Below are 15,163 nucleotides of genomic sequence, written 5' to 3'. Positions count from 1 at the left end.
GATCATTTACTAAATGCAAAAAGAAGGATTCTTTACCTCCTCCTTTTAAGAAAAAGGATTTTCCAGGCTTTGTATGGGAATTGAAGGAGGTGTTCAGACCTACTGAAAGGGTCAGTAACTCCCTGAAGTCTCGAACATTTAATTTGCTTCATGTGTGGAGCTGAAATTTTTGAAAGCATCTGAACTCTGAATACCGTGGAGACACTTGATGGCTTTCATTTGCTATAACAAAAAATAAGCAACTGAGACTCTTTGGCCAGAGTTTTATTCTAGATGTGTACCCAAAGGAAACATTGGTACAAATGGTCAATGTTAAGGAATGCTGGGGTTTTTTAAGCCAAAGGCTGTGTCTTGGGAATTCTTGACTCAAGTGACCTCTAATTTAGATCAATATTTCTACTCACCGCTTGTGGTAACCATGCCAGATTTCAAGGCAGTTAGGTAACAACAGGGATCATGCAGCACTTAGAAGAAATCGACCATTAAAAAGAAGACTTTTCAGAAAGGTGTGAAATGATGTATTCATCAATGTCAGATGTCTTGAACTGAGTGAGAATACAAGATGGGGATGAACATGGCTTGAGACATACAGCTCTGAAAGATGTCAATTCCTCCATTCATTTCAGGAAGAATTTTCTCACCCTCTTTCTTCTCTGACAGAAATGAAGAGTGAAGCACACCTGTCCTTACCTCTTCAACCCAGCTTGCTCTCTGTACATCTCAATTTCCTCTGTAGGGTACACATGAAAGGTAGAGAGGGAGAGCAAGTAAGGAAGGATAAGTTCACATCTGCAGAGAATGTCAGATCTCAATAAAGCTGACTGGAAGGTAAACTGCTGTGGAGTGGTATGCTGCTTCTAAGAGAGCCAACTCTCACATTGGAGCAAGAGGAGGGAATTACAGAAAACAGTACCATCTTGATACATGGAGAGTTTTTCAGTTCCATATGCTATGGGGAAATGAGTAAAATGCTGCAAGGACCACTGGGTCATAAGATATTCACAGGGAAGGAGAATATGGGCCTAAGGGGTATTTTGTACTTGTTTTGCTACTGCTTGTGTTGCCGTTTCCCATCTCTGGTCCTCTTCCTTCTATGCTGTTTTTTTCCTGTCCCCGTCATCTTTCTCCACTTCCTACAGTCCCCCCTCCCCTGCTTCATCTTATTGCACATCTACTCTTTGCTTAAAAAAAATAAAGAGTTTCAGTGCCTTCTGTATCTTCCTCTTTATTTAAGTTACATTTTCCCCAAATGACGAGACAGCAGAACTCTGACAAAAGCAAATTACCTCTGCCTTCCTTTCTTGTGTATTTGCCAAGAGTCAATGCAAAATGACCCTACCTGGGTGGAGGTCAAGTTCAATGGCTACCACTGAGGCCCCTGAGACTCACAGCTCATGTGAGAACTGACAGACTACAGAGCACTCTGTTTTTTTAAGTTTCCAGTGGAAGCCTCTGGTTTGTGAGTTAGATGTACATCTGTCCAAGAAAACCAAGTTTTAATTGTAGTTCTGTTTCCCCTCCACCTCCCTTCCACTTTTGCCTTTGCTTCTACTAGAACGCAATTGTACCAGACACAATGCAGATTATTTTGTATGTGTGTATATATGCATGCATATGTTAAGACGTACATATATAATGTGCACATGAAACTTGAGATGCCTCATAGATGAAAAAGGTAGTATAATTTAAAAGAAGCTGCTTTGAGAAAGGGGGCTTAATTTGTTGACCTTCTTCTTCAAATTACTCCAGAATTTGAAAATTAATCCTACCATGCACTTCAGTAATGTAGATACATTTTAAGATAGGGCAGCTAAATGCATGTTCCAAGGTACTTTGGGAAATTAACTTGTAAATGGAACAGAGTGTGTGGGGTTGTATGAGCGTAGGGGGAAGGTGCGTAGCAGACGTGCCCTCAGCCTTTAAAGTGAAGCAGTTCACATAAAGAAGAACACATAAATTCAGCATGATTTGTGCTCCTGTGGCTCAAACTAAATTATTGTAGACTCAGAAGTGCTAGGGCTGGAAATGATTCAGAGTGTAACTTCTATTCCTAGCACTTATATTTTAAACCCCTTATTCTTGACTCTACAGCTGCATTTACATATGTAAGTGTGAGGGGAAAAGGAATGAGCAGGAAGGAAATGCAAAGGAACCTGATCCTTAGTTAATAAAGTCGTTGCTAAATTGTTTCCACCTAGTAACAGGAGAGAATGGCAGCTAAAGGGGAAAGAGTATTGTAAGATGTTTAATTTGCCTGATGACAAGCATTGTTAAATTCACACTTGTTGAGACACACCCAGTCTCTGTAAGTCTCCTTCCTTATCCCCACCATTTCCTTTTCTAAACCAAGAATCTTGCTGACTGGAGTCACTGTTGATAGCAATACAGGAATGAGCGTCTGGTTGTTTACAGCTTCAGCAAGACAGGTCTCTCAAGTTTGAAAGACAATTGACTTCAGTGTGGCACAGCTGGTAAGGTTAACTTTCCCCAGTCATCTACCTCACCATCAGTACATAGAGGGTTGAGCTGTGTGGACATCAACTACCAAATCACCACAGTTTGCTTTCAAATGTTTTGTTTTAAATTGCTATTAGTTGTATGTTTACTACTATGTGTGCAATTGAAAGAGATCAAAATGTCTCAAGCATCTGATTTTTGGACTGGGTAAGCTAACATGTATGCTCTGTGTGCTTTTCTCACTGTTTAATAAACCTCTAAGCATTTTCATACATGTGTGAAGTTCGAGATCCTTTCTGAAAAGAAGCTTGCTGTCTTTTTACTGAGGACATATGTAACTATGAGGCTGCTGAAATCAAGGCAGGTATTTTTATTGATTTTAAATGAACTTTTTGACCTGACAGTTTTTAGCTCTTTAATCCCCTTGTGTTAAAAGAAAAACAGCAACAAAATCAATACAATTTTTTGTTATTTTCAATGTGCTTTTACTGATGTGTGTTTACCTAGCTGATTTTCAGTTAATATAAAAGTTACAATACCTTCTTGTATTTGAATAAAACAAGTACAAGAGGAAGGTTGGGGAAAAGTAGTATATTTATAATGTGCATAGCTTAGCATGATCTGAATACAAAAAGAACTAGTTCTGTTATGTGCTGGATTAACTACTCAGTAGCTCTAAGAAATACATGTTAAAAGATAGACGTGCTTCCCTCTGTCTGGTGTGCCGTTCCTTAAAAATCATATATGGTTTTAAAGCAGCATCCAAATCTTGATAGAGGAACAAGAAAGTCCATTCATCTCTAGCACAAATTTTTGTGGATAAAGGTGAAGGTTTATTAATAGTTCTCTTAAGCTGGTAACAATATTTACAGTATGTGAAATGTAAAAGAATTTTCAGTGTGGATTTGTGGTACCTACAAATCTCTGGACAGTATTTTATGAAACTACCACTTACAATCTACTGTGAGTGACATCTTTTAAAGTAGTTGAAATATCCATCAGCAAAACCTGTCAGTACAATCATGTTGATTCCAAATATTTTAATATTTTGTCTGTTGTGGTTTGCCCAGTGATTCACCAGTAAGAGACTAGACAGTAACAGAGAAATTTACAGACTAAAGAGTAAATACTATAGAATTCACTTTGAAAACACTAATTCTATATTCACTGTACACTAAGTGATAATAATCTGTTCTTTGAATTTTCCAAACAATTATTTTCTGTGGCTTTTGTTTTGTATAGTGTCTTCCATAGGTGCTACTGTAAGAAACTGTAAAAACTCTCTTACTCATTTAACTCCCATTAAAGAGGTGTTTAGTAGTGAAGAGAGAAAATATTGTAGATATTGGAAGTTAGGAAACTGTTGATAGAACAAAATGAAGCACAAACCGTAATGCAGACTTGGATTGTGCTAGAGAACACAGGAATGCTATTGTGGACTTCAGCAAGAACAGAGGAGCTTTTTGTGATTGACCACATGTAAAAAGCTCTTACTAATCCTAGATGTTGCTGTTCCGTCTGTATTTGGTAGCTGTCCAAATTACTTCTCTAAATTAATTGCCATAAGTTTCCTACAGAAAAGAGCAGTATTTTGCTTCAATAATTTTTCTAAACTTTGTGTGGAATTGGATGATTTCATGCATTAGAGAAACATGGTTGCCCTTCCTCGCAGGATGTAGCAAGGATTGAAGGTTTCCTAGGAAACATGGAAAATGAAATACACGTAAAGTACATAAAATGGTTTCATTCATGTATTCATGTTTTTGAAGTCTTTGTTTCATTGAAAAAGAGGATATTGCTTTGAAAAAAAGGAAACAAATTTTACTTTAATAATTATCAGGATGAGAAACTTAGTATATTTTAAGAGCATTTATGTGTGTTTCATTGAAGCAATTTCATCCAACTTGCACAAGTCAAGCAGACAGATCTGCAGATCCGTTTCTTCCTTTTTTTTTTTTTTTTTTTGGTGTAATTGGAATTTGTTAGAAAGTAGAGGGGAATGTACATCCTGTTTTTCAAAAAGCAAAACTACACTTGTAGTTTGTGTAAGAAAACAAGGTGCAAATCTTTTTTAAAAAAAATAATTAAATTTTTGCCTTTTGGAGAATTTTTCTTATATTGTGCAATGTTTTTTGATGAATTTGCTGAGTGTATAGTTTAAATTTAGATGTTTTCATTTAATGATGCCTCCTAGATTTACTAATTGAAGAAAAATATATTTAGTTGGCTTTCTTCCAATTTCAATTAGTTCAGCTTATGCTACACTTTCTATTCTTGAAATATTTTTAAGCATGAAATAAACTTAATTCTAAATGTTCCGGAATCTAATGCCTCATTTCAATACTGCAACTTCAGTATCTTCGTGACTGCTGTGTAATTCAGTGCAGAGGAGGCTTAGAGTACTGCTTAGAATGCAAATAAGACGTGATGGAGACTTTGACTTCTTAATGAAATAAGCCTCAGTTCAGTCTTTGCAGTAAATGCCCTAGCAATGGGTTTGTTCATCATTGGGGTACATATCGTTCCTTTTTCAGAGGCATTTTCAGAAAGAGCCTGCATTCGAGCTTCATACCACAAAATAGTACAGTAAAAAGCAAATCCTTTTGTACTTCTAAAATACTGGTAATAATTGCAGGAAGCTAAGCTACAGGTTTAAATCATTTATATAAATAAATCATAGGTAATTTAGGTGGCAATTATATGATTGTGTGGATATACGTAGCTGATGGAACATTTTATAGGAAACAGCACTCATCTGAAAATGTATGAAGCTGTAGTGTGAATTGCAGTGTTGACCTCTCCTGCAGTCTCTGACTACCACTAAGGTAAAGAGTGTCATTGCAAGTGTCATGTTTCAGAGTTCAGACGCTCTACAGTTGAGGGTTTTTTTTTCCTACTAGCTCAGGTTTAGAATATGGGCCATTGCTTAACTTGGTATGTGATTCCATCAGTTATTTTATTTTTATATGTGTATATATAAAGAAAGTAAATAACTTCTTTTTCTTAAAAGAAAAATATACAGAGTAGAATATTTGTTAAAAAAACAATTGACAAAGCATAGAAATAAAATTTAAAATAAATGTTAAGAGAAAAAGGTTGGGCAGACCTTTTAAGTTCCTGCTGGCCAAGCTTTCATTTTCAGGAGTGAATGACAGTCTTTTACTTCTTGGAAGTTTCTGTTGAAGGTCTTCTCTTGATGTTTTTGGAGTTCTGAGCATGTTATTAATGGATACTTAGTAACCTACATCAGCTCTTCACTGTAAGCAAAGCTTATGGTATTTATTTTTGTAAGCTTTATCAAAAATTGTATTTAGTTGGGAGAATAATACATGCAGGTTGGCATAATCAGGTTTTGAAACAGTATTTCTCCCTTAATGATGTACAGCAGATGTTTCAATATATAAAACATAGTTGAATGAGCAAAATAGTTGCATGCTGTTGCTATCAAAACCTGAATACTACACCTTTATTGGCAGCGGTGATGTTCTGTTTTGGTTTTAAACAGTTTGCTTAACAATATGCTCTGGACAGCCTGTCTGTGACACAAATAAAGGAATCTATTCTACATCAGAGTTAGATCAAAAGTTTCAATTCCAAGAGGAAATGCTGTGTGTATCCCTTGAGGATAATAGAATGTGGGATTTTACCTCTTTGAGTTGAATGCTTTTAGGAATTATCTCCAGCCATCAATAAATAAATTAATGAACAAGACTAAGACAAGTATTAGATCCATTCAAAAGAGGTACATTAAAAAACAGACAATCTCTTGTTTTCTACAAAATAGTGGTGGGTTTTTGTCTGTTACATAGGAAGGAAAAGCCTAAGCACAAGCTAGAATTGTAGAAATTCATGTAGAATCATAGAAATTTTTCGGAACATATACATGTGCTCTGCAACATACATATACAACTCCACTGTATATTGAGTCACTCACAATGCTGTTACTGAAGAATAATGTATGTCTTGAAAATTATCCATATTTACCACAACATTAGGAAGTAGCATACTGGTTATGCAATGTTGATTATACACACTCCTATTTGAAAAGACATTTTCAGGCTATCCTTTAAATGTAAAAGTTTTAGTTTTTTAGACTCAGGAAGATATCTGTAAACCCTTTCTTAAAAAGAAGTGCAGGGACATAACATAGCAGAACTTATTCACTACTAACACATTAATTGAATGTCGATACATATGTTAAGAATTACAATAATTTCTTAGTGATGGTGTTCAGCACCATGGTTATGATGGTCAGTCCAGGATTCCTTGTGTAGCTGTCCTGTCTTGTTAGAAATGAGATAGTGGAATCTGAGGTGTCAAAAAATACCTGGAAAAAGCTTTCCATTTATAACAAGGGAGTCAGTGGGCCATGAATTGTGAAGCATCTCAGTTGGTTGCAGGGAACAGCATAGTTTTATATAACCAGCGTCAGTAACTGTTGGAAAACAGTTTTTCATGTGAATCATATTTCCATTATGCAGTAGTTTGAGCCACAAACCTTAATAATAGAAGGCTACAAATATCAAGAATATGTTGGATTATGAGAATTGTTGTATTTCCCTTTAGAATTCTCATTTGACAAATTGTATTTTAGACTAAAATTATGGTTTCCTAATAGCTGCAATCACGGAGGAAGGAAGGTTATCTTCCTATTTTTTCACAGTTTTCTGTAATGTACCCAGTTCTAGGTATGGTTAACAACAGAGTACTAAATTGGATGGACCAATTTAGGTGTGTCCAACAGCAGCACTATATTTATGGCTGACTACATCTTTACCATGAAATCATTTTAGTATTCAATGAAGTACGTTACATATAATTAGACTGTGCAATAATCTTATCTCTGTTTTCTTAAGAAGCTATGCTGCATTATGCTTCGTTTATTCACAAGTCATGCTTCATTTTATAATACATTTTGCGCTTTTAAGGCTTTTTATTTTGATTTTTCTTTTTTATTGCTCCTTCCGTTTCTGCTAGAATGATTTGTTGACTTCAGGAATAAAGCTTCTAGCTCTGAGAAAGGGCCATTCACAACTTGTGCTAGAGGTAAAGCTGAATGTTACTGATGTTCCAAATTACACTTAAGCAACACCAAATTGGTAGCTATAGAATATCAGTAATTGAGTGTTTCTTTTAAAGCTTTCTATTAATTTAATTTCCATCAGGTCTTTAAATTGCATCTAATTTCTTTTCAGTGTTGGGTGTATCATGAAGTCAATGTTTGATTTCTAGTAAGCTGATAGAGCTCTGTGGTATTTATCTTCACGAAATTTAAAATAACTATCTCCAAGTAAGTTCACCTTTGATTCAGGATCCCAGACGACTACAGAAAATACCATCACTCAGTGACTGGAATTGTTTCAACATTGTGTTTTCTTAATGTGTGCAACTCTACTAGGCAGATGAAGAAAGAAACACTATTTAACAAAACAGGGGAAATAGTGATGCTATGACTTATGAAACGGAATGCTTAGAAAGAAATAAGCTGAGCTTTTTGCATGTGATACAAAGACCTGGAGAAATGTGTTTGCCAACATATAGGCACAGTGTATATATGCTATAGGATAGGTTGTACAACCATACAACAAATAAATATGTAATCAGTCTTGTTATCTGACCTAAAAATATGGTTGTTCATCCTAATGTATGTTTTTGAATGGCGCTTTACATCAGCTTTTAATGAGCAGTATTTTATGGTACTCATACTCACACTATATCTTTTTGTTGTTAAATATGTACATAATGGAAAACAAATGTGAAGCACATTAATATAATTAAGAACTGGAGGAAACCCATTGATCCTTATTTGAAACTGATGATAAATTTAGCTTTACATCAGTCCTGAATTACTTCAGAATATCAGATAGAAATAGAAGTCAGTTCAGAGATGTTCTTTCCCCTGTGTCTTTGGTTTTGCATTTCTGAAGAACATATGTGGTACATTTTTGTTTTGTTGTTCACTGACTGGGAAGAAATCCGTGGAGAGGATGGAAGCAGTGAGAGGGATGAGACATGCTATACATTTCTTAGAATCTGAAAGCACAGTGTTGAAACCAGAATCTTATTTGCTCCTAGGTTTTCAGAAAAAGTGACGCTCGAATGGTTGCAGCTCTTTGAAGGGAGTGGGGTTCCATATGGCCCAATCAACAACATGCAGCAAGTGTTCTCGGATCCTCAGGTTAGTCCTCACCAACTCTTTCCTGTACATTATTACATGTGTTTTATGAATGCTGAGTAATGATCCCTTTTCCTGCCAGTCAGACCTGAAATTGGCTACTTTAAAATGGGATTTCAGAGCTTTAGGATGGATTGAGTTTAAGCCAATAGTATGTCATATTAAGAAATACAGATCCTTAAATAAATTACACGCTTGGGAACATAAATTTTGTTATAGTGACTTAAACCATAGGTATTCCATGTCTCATGTAGAGAGTCTGTATTCAAAACCGTCTGGTAAAACAGAGAAAGAAACTGTAATATAGTATCTAATTGCATTTTATCGCATAATTATGCAGAAAAGTTCCCTTTTTGCTGCCCCAAAAGAACTAATTTTCTGTATGGAGTATGAATAACCAGAATGAATTCTATTTGAAAAAAATGGGCAACATTTTGACTGGAACCAGAAAAATTAAGCACAAAATTCATATGAAGAAGGAATCTTAAACTTTTCTTGGCCTAGTAGTTTTAGTGGCTGAAAACACTTAATCTATGTATCTATTTTAAATTTAAAATATTTCAATGAATATTATATTATTACTATTTATTGTAGTGCTTAATTATAAACAATATTTTAATGTTTTAGTATCTCTAGAGTTATATTATCTGCATAGTCCCTGATCCTTCCTCTGCTTTTTACCCTCTGGTTTAGGATGGGTTAAAGGGCCCAAGAAAAACTTAATTATACTGTCTTGAGTAGTGTTACTGAGTATTTTATGGATATTCTAGTGTGTGATGAATCTCCTCTAAGTTGACTTTTACTAATGAGAATGGCAAGAAAAAAAGATCATTGACTGCTTTTGTTTTTTCTTCCAGTTTTGTACGTATCCATGACTGCTGTCAGAAGTGTTTGTCATGACTGTGATTGTAGTGTTGGGAAAATAAGGACAGGCAAAACACTCCCTGTCATAAAATAATATGTTTATAATGAATATGTTTCTTACAAATATTATTATATTTTAGAGGTATAAAATAATATTTGTTAGGTGAATACAGGGAAAGAATCTTTTTTTATTAAATAAATACACTCTCTTAAAATGATGTAGTATCATGCTGTAAAGTATGCATGGGCCAAATTTTTCACTTCATAACTTTCTCAGAGATTAAGGTTGGGCTTTGAAGATCATACAGGAAGAGTATTTTACTCAGACTTGGCTCTGCTTGGGGCAACATTGGAAAAATATTCTGGGCTACTTTTCCAGGGTTGGAATTTTAGGAAGTTAAGCGTACCCTGAAAGAGACCGCTTTTTAGAACATTATATATCGTGAGCTATTACCTCCCAAATTGAAAAGAGGTTATCTTGGCTACCTTGCTCTTGTTAAGAGTTCACCCAAATATTATTTTTGCATATATTGTTATAATTATATATTTGTTGTTTATATGTATGTGTCAGGTTATTACTTGATATAGTTAGCCTATTTATGAAAGGTATCACAGTGCTTTGCTGTTAGATATGGCATGTTTTTAAAAATATTTTCCTGTAAATGGGCATCCTAATCTCTTCCTCATGAACATGCTTGAAAAGGTTTATCTTTTCTACTCCCTTCTCTGAAATACATGGCACCTGGACACTGTGTTCTTATTGCTGTTGGAAATTGAATGCCAATATTTGTGCGTAGCTGCATGTTATACATTTGTTTGGTTTCTGAAAGAAGCATTTTCTCACAGGAATTTTCAGTTCAAAGGAAGTAGGGGGAAGAAAAAAAAAAGACTGAGACTGTCTGACAGAAAAAGAAGTTTATCACCTGAGAGACTGTAATCTAGGTATCCTCTGCACTATGAAATCTCATGTATAAAAGCAAAAAACCAGCATCCACCAACACAAACATACTCTAATCCCAGCAAGATTTTCCATAGAATCATAGAATATTTTGAGTTGGAAAGGACCTTTCCCAGGTCATCTACTCCAACCAACTGGCAATCTGCAATGGTATCTTAAACAAAATCAGGTTGCTCAGAAGTCCCATCCAGCCTGATCTTGAATATTTTCAGGGATGAGTCATCTACCACCTCTCTGGGCAATCTGTTCCTGTGTTTTCCCACCCTCATTGTAAAAAACTTTACTATCACTAATCTAAATTGACTCTTTTTCAATTTAAAATCATTAACCCTTGTCCTTTGACAACAGGCCTCACTAAAAACCATTATAGTCCCCTTTCAGGTACTGGAAGGCCACAACAGGGACTCCCTGGAGCCTTGTCTTTTCCAGGATGAACATTCCTGATTCTCTCAGCCTTTCCTCATTGGAGAGGTGCTCCATCCAGCCCTCTGATCATCTTCAAAGCACTCCTCAGGACTCCTCCATCTTGCTCATTCCTATGTGTGGACCCCAGAGCTGGACACAATACTCCAAGTGGGCTCTTATGAGAGCAGAGTAAAAGGGGAGGATCTCACTCTTGACCTGCTGGTCACACTTCCTTTGATGCAGCCTAGGACACGTTTGGCTTTGCGGGATGCAAACACACATTGCTGGCTCATGTCCAGCCTCTCATCCACCAACTCCCCCTATTCCTTCTTGGCAGGGCTGCTCTCCATCTGCTCATGCCCCAGCCCATATTGATCCTGAGGGTTTCCTCGACCTACATGTAGGACTTTGGACTTGGCTTTGTTGAACCTCATGATGTTCCCATCAGCCCACTTCTCAAGCTTGTCTGAGTCCCTGTGGATGGCATCCTATCCTTCAGGTGTATCAATTGCACCCCTCAGCTTGATGCTATCTGCAAACTTGCTAAGTGTGCATTTGATCCTTTTGTCAGTCATTGATGAAGACATTAAACAGCCCTGGACCCAGTAAGTGCCCCTGAGGGACACCACTTGTCACCAATATCATGTCTCACTGAGCCATTGACCCAAACCCTCTAGATGTGACAATCTAACCAATTCTTCATCCACCCATTCATCAGTCCACCCATTTTATTATGTGTAAACCTGAACCCAGTCATCAAGTATGAAAACTTTGTAATAATTCTTCCCAATGCTCCCATTATGATATGGTGTTTTTTCAAACTCAGTTTAAATCAGAAAACACAATTCTAAGAAAGATGTCATTCAACTTGAATTTTATAACTGTGCATACTAATCTGTATAACAACATGTAAAAACGGTGTTATGTAAAATTAGACTTTATCATAATACAGTAATCTGCTTCTCTTTGCTATTTGCTTTCACCAATTGCAAAGACTCCAGAAAGACATCAAACCCAGTGATACTTCAGTTTAGCCAAAATCTTATCTACTTCTACTAGATAATATATATGCTTTGCTAACAACTTCCATTTTGTGTGTTACCATCAGGATTGGATCTAAACATTTTATTTACTTAATTTATTGTCATAATCTTCCTCTTTGATCTTTGGATTTTTATGTCCATAATGCAAACACCTTTCATTGTAAGTGTAGTCTTCCACCATTCGTGACCAAGATACACTGCATGGTGTCAGCTCAGCTGTCTGTAATGCTGTAAAGCGGACCACAGAAAGGTCTCTGAAGTCTGAGAGTGGTTTTTATAACTTCTGTAAACTGAAGTAAAACAACACATTTTTTGATCCCAGGACATTTTGTTAATATCATTAACAGCTTCAATTGTACTCCAAGTGAGCTGCCAAAACCCAGGAAATTTCTTACTAAGTTGGAGTGCCAGGTGATACTGTTTTTCCATGAATGGAGTGAAATATCCACTTTTCCCACTGATTATAATCTTTTATTCATTTGTGAAGTTAAAATGAATACCACAGGCATTTGTACTGCTAAGTCAATCAGTCTGTGTACAGACATATGCATGTACTTGTGCATATATGCATAAAACGGCTGAGAGAAAGAGCAGATTGACTAGTGAAGGGAACACATTTCTTAAAAATGTGAGGGAGAAAGGAATGTTTGTGAAAGTTCTTACAAACTCTAAATAGTAAAGTATAGACTATTTTAATGAAAATTTATATAGTGAAAGTTTTAAAAATTATTTTTAAAAAATGTGCTCTTTTAACCAGGCTGAGATAGTACAAACATTAAAAAAAATTTTAAAACATTTAAAAATCTTATGAGTAACCTCAGTATGGTCCCATTTAACATGCCTGGGGGAATATGTGTATGAAATACAATGTGGTTTGAAGCTCTCCAAACAAAACAAACTTAAAAGAGAATACCATTTTTAATAGAAACTATTAAAATTCTCCAAAAAGATAAAACAAAACAAAAACAGGTACGCACTGTACTGCAGCTAAGTATGCAAGAGCAAAGATCTTTTCTGGTTAAGCGAGGAAACTGATGGTTGGTTTTTTTTTTCTTTAGAACATTGCCCTCTTTTTTGTACTGTAATTTCTTTCAGCATTCTTTTATATAGTGTTCTTATTTTAATTAAATGGCTGACATATATAGAAAGCAGCAAAACAACCTAGAAAAATGTGCAGTTTAATAAATTTTTAGCTGGTGTTTTATTATATGGAATCTATTCATGTTGATGAGTTTTACTATATGAAGGTTGTCAGCTGAAAATAAAATGAAAACCATGCAGTGGCATTTCCCCCATGCCCCCCCAACAGTTACAGTCATACCACACAAGTTGAGTACATCAGGTGTGAGACATCATCCTCATGCATCACTTCTGAGAAATATGGGGAGGGAAATATCAGAGCTGAAATATCACAGCTGGCCCTGATTTCAGCTTCTGCCAAACACCTGCAGACTCTAAAAGGATACCATAACAAAACTCCACCCTGTGGCAAGAGGCCATCCCTTAACAACCCTTCCCTGACTTTGCATCACTATAAAAATTAATTTAACATTTTTTACAGAAACCTTAGTCTTCCTGTCCCAGAAGGCCATTACAGTTCCTGTAGCTATTTCTCTGAATATGAATCAGAAAAAAAAGTCACGGTAAATCGCGTATTGAAATATCTGATAGCTGGCAATTATTTGATATTTTAGGTTTAGTATTTGTGGAAACTTATGAAGGTGGTAGTTTGTTTTTTTTATTAACCTCCAGATTGTCTCTTATTTTGGAAGTAATTTCATATGCATCCTGGCAAAAATTTCCTAGCATCTGGTAAAAGCTTCTACATTCATTATTATGAACATATAAACCAGCAAGAGTTATAAAATGTGTAGGGTGTTTTTGTTTTGGTGGTGGTTTTTGGTTTTGGGGTTTTTTCGTTTGTTTTGGTTTTTTTTTTAATTTGTGTGGGTTTTTTGCTGGTTTGGGTTTGATTTTGGTTGGGGGTTATTTTTATTTGATTTTTGTTGGGTTTTTTTTTTAATATGACCATATTTTATTTGTTGTTCTTTGTTGAAATGTACTTTTTTGGTATATTGAGGGCTGTCCTAAGATGAATGAAATTACATTCATGTCCATAATACTATAGGGAGGTTTTTTTACATGTAGAGGTTTCTGCAACTGAAAAGCAGCTGATTGAAGGCCTGAGGTAATATGATGTGTCTGGAAGTAATTCATAACAGACAAGAGAGAAATTAAATTTTGCATGGGTCCATTAAATAAGCACTAAAACTGGTTGGAAATCTTATGATGGAATGTTTTTACATTTAAAAATGCCTATTCACTGAAAGTGAAACATCCGGATGATCATGTCTAAAATTAAAGTGTATTTTGAATCAGAAATTCAGCTTTATTCCTGCCTCTCTTGCTAAGTTGAAAACGTGTGTTGCCTGGCTTTGCTGTCTCAAGACAAATTTTTACTTTAGTTTTTAAATTCTGTACAATGAGAAAATACCACACCACCAGCCATACCCAACCCTTTAATTTTGTCAAGAGTAGCCCTTTTGTACTAAATTACAAATGTTTTCAAGCTTTTGGTCTGTGGGAATTTTATACAAGCAGATTCTGTTCTAAAGGGGAATAGATTAAGAAATGGAATGTATTTTGAAAAAGTAAAATGGAAAATCCAATTTGAATACTGTTTGTAGTATGGGATTTTCACATATACACAATTATGCAGTATATATTTAGTATAAGAGAGTTCTATATCGAGATATTATAGGCAAGTCTCGAAATGAAACAGCACTTGTATTTTAGTATGGGAATATTTTAATAGGAAGGGTGTTTTAAATTTTGGCTGTAGTGAAATCTGGTCTGTGACTGTGCCATGCTTGTGCATGGCCTGCCTCTGTTACAATGACTAGTGGAAAGCTTATAGTGGAGAAGTCTTGAAAAAACCCTATATGTAATGTTAATGACAGGATTTTGTCTGCGCACACATTTGATATGCAACTATTGTCCAGATAAGAAAAATCATAATAAAGGGGATAACTCAACAATTTCTATTATGAGGTTTTGTTTTCGTTTGCCTTTAGCTTTACAGAATTTCCAGTTCCAGTTGTCTCCTTAAATCTCAAGTGCATTGGAAACATTTCTGGTAAAATGACACACTCATGGGGGATAACAAGTTTCCAGAAATATGGTTTTTTTTACCATATCAACATATTCTGACAACTAGCGTTTGCCTGGGGACTCTTCTGCTCCGTTTTAGAGAATTAGTTC

General features: G+C 35.6%; 1 protein-coding gene across 7 annotated transcripts in view; it reads left to right on the top strand.

The window, feature by feature from the left end:
* SUGCT (succinyl-CoA:glutarate-CoA transferase) overlaps window positions 1-15,163 on the top strand; it is a 329,471-nt gene that overhangs the window by 137,133 nt on the left and 177,175 nt on the right. For 5 of the 7 annotated variants that reach the window (XR_014849876.1, XM_085051578.1, XM_085051579.1 and 2 more), the window contains exon 12: window positions 8,533-8,635. Coding sequence is in view for 5 of the 7 variants with exons in the window: in XM_085051578.1 (XP_084907704.1) it covers window positions 8,533-8,635 (103 nt within the window). In the remaining 2 variants the exon portion in view is untranslated. Of the gene's footprint in view, window positions 1-8,532; window positions 8,636-10,342; window positions 11,736-15,163 lie in introns of those variants that run through there. The other 2 variants (XR_014849877.1, XM_085051581.1) reach the window with 2 other exon arrangements.

This window comes from Lichenostomus cassidix, chromosome 2 (assembly GCF_008360975.1).
Source record: "Lichenostomus cassidix isolate B80296 chromosome 2, HeHo_3.0, whole genome shotgun sequence".
Taxonomy (NCBI): Eukaryota; Metazoa; Chordata; class Aves; order Passeriformes; family Meliphagidae; genus Lichenostomus; species Lichenostomus cassidix.
This window is presented reverse-complemented; position numbering and strand designations above follow the sequence as displayed.